General features: G+C 39.5%; 1 protein-coding gene across 3 annotated transcripts in view; it reads right to left on the reverse strand.

Annotated features, from left to right (window-relative positions):
• The window catches only part of LOC107578786 (palmitoleoyl-protein carboxylesterase notum1a-like), a 3,317-nt gene extending 3,126 nt beyond the window's left edge, over nucleotides 1–191 (reverse strand). For 2 of the 3 annotated variants that reach the window (XM_016264704.1, XM_016264703.1), the window contains exon 1: nucleotides 93–191. Coding sequence is in view for 1 of the 3 variants with exons in the window: in XM_016264702.1 (XP_016120188.1) it covers nucleotides 63–80 (18 nt within the window). In the remaining 2 variants the exon portion in view is untranslated. Of the gene's footprint in view, nucleotides 1–62 lie in introns of all 3 variants that reach the window. The other variant, XM_016264702.1, reaches the window with a different exon arrangement.
• Between the last annotated feature and the right edge of the window lie 153 nt (nucleotides 192–344).

Raw genomic sequence — 344 nt, forward strand, 5'->3', positions numbered from 1 at the left:
AGCCTGTTGTTTCAGACCACTGCTCTCACTTGTATGCATGCAGTGGAAACGGGGGAACTCGCCCATTGGCGTCGATTCATTCCGTCACTTACCGGGAGTGCTCCTTTGTTCAGATGCTAAACACTCTCTGTTCAGACCGATACAGGACCAAAAAAAATTGTATTCATTTGATAATGATATATATATATAAAGTATTTGAACATGCGTAATTGTTAGTGGATCCTGTTGATAATTAATGTGATTCTCTACACCTGTGGTTACTCCAGTACACCTGTGCGAACTTGAGAAGAGCTGATTTCAAGCTCTAAAATCTATCTATCTATCTATCTATCTATCTATCTATC

This window comes from Sinocyclocheilus grahami, unplaced genomic scaffold (assembly GCF_001515645.1).
Source record: "Sinocyclocheilus grahami isolate Dianchi unplaced genomic scaffold, SAMN03320097.WGS_v1.1 scaffold11945.1, whole genome shotgun sequence".
In the NCBI taxonomy this organism is placed as follows: Eukaryota; Metazoa; Chordata; class Actinopteri; order Cypriniformes; family Cyprinidae; genus Sinocyclocheilus; species Sinocyclocheilus grahami.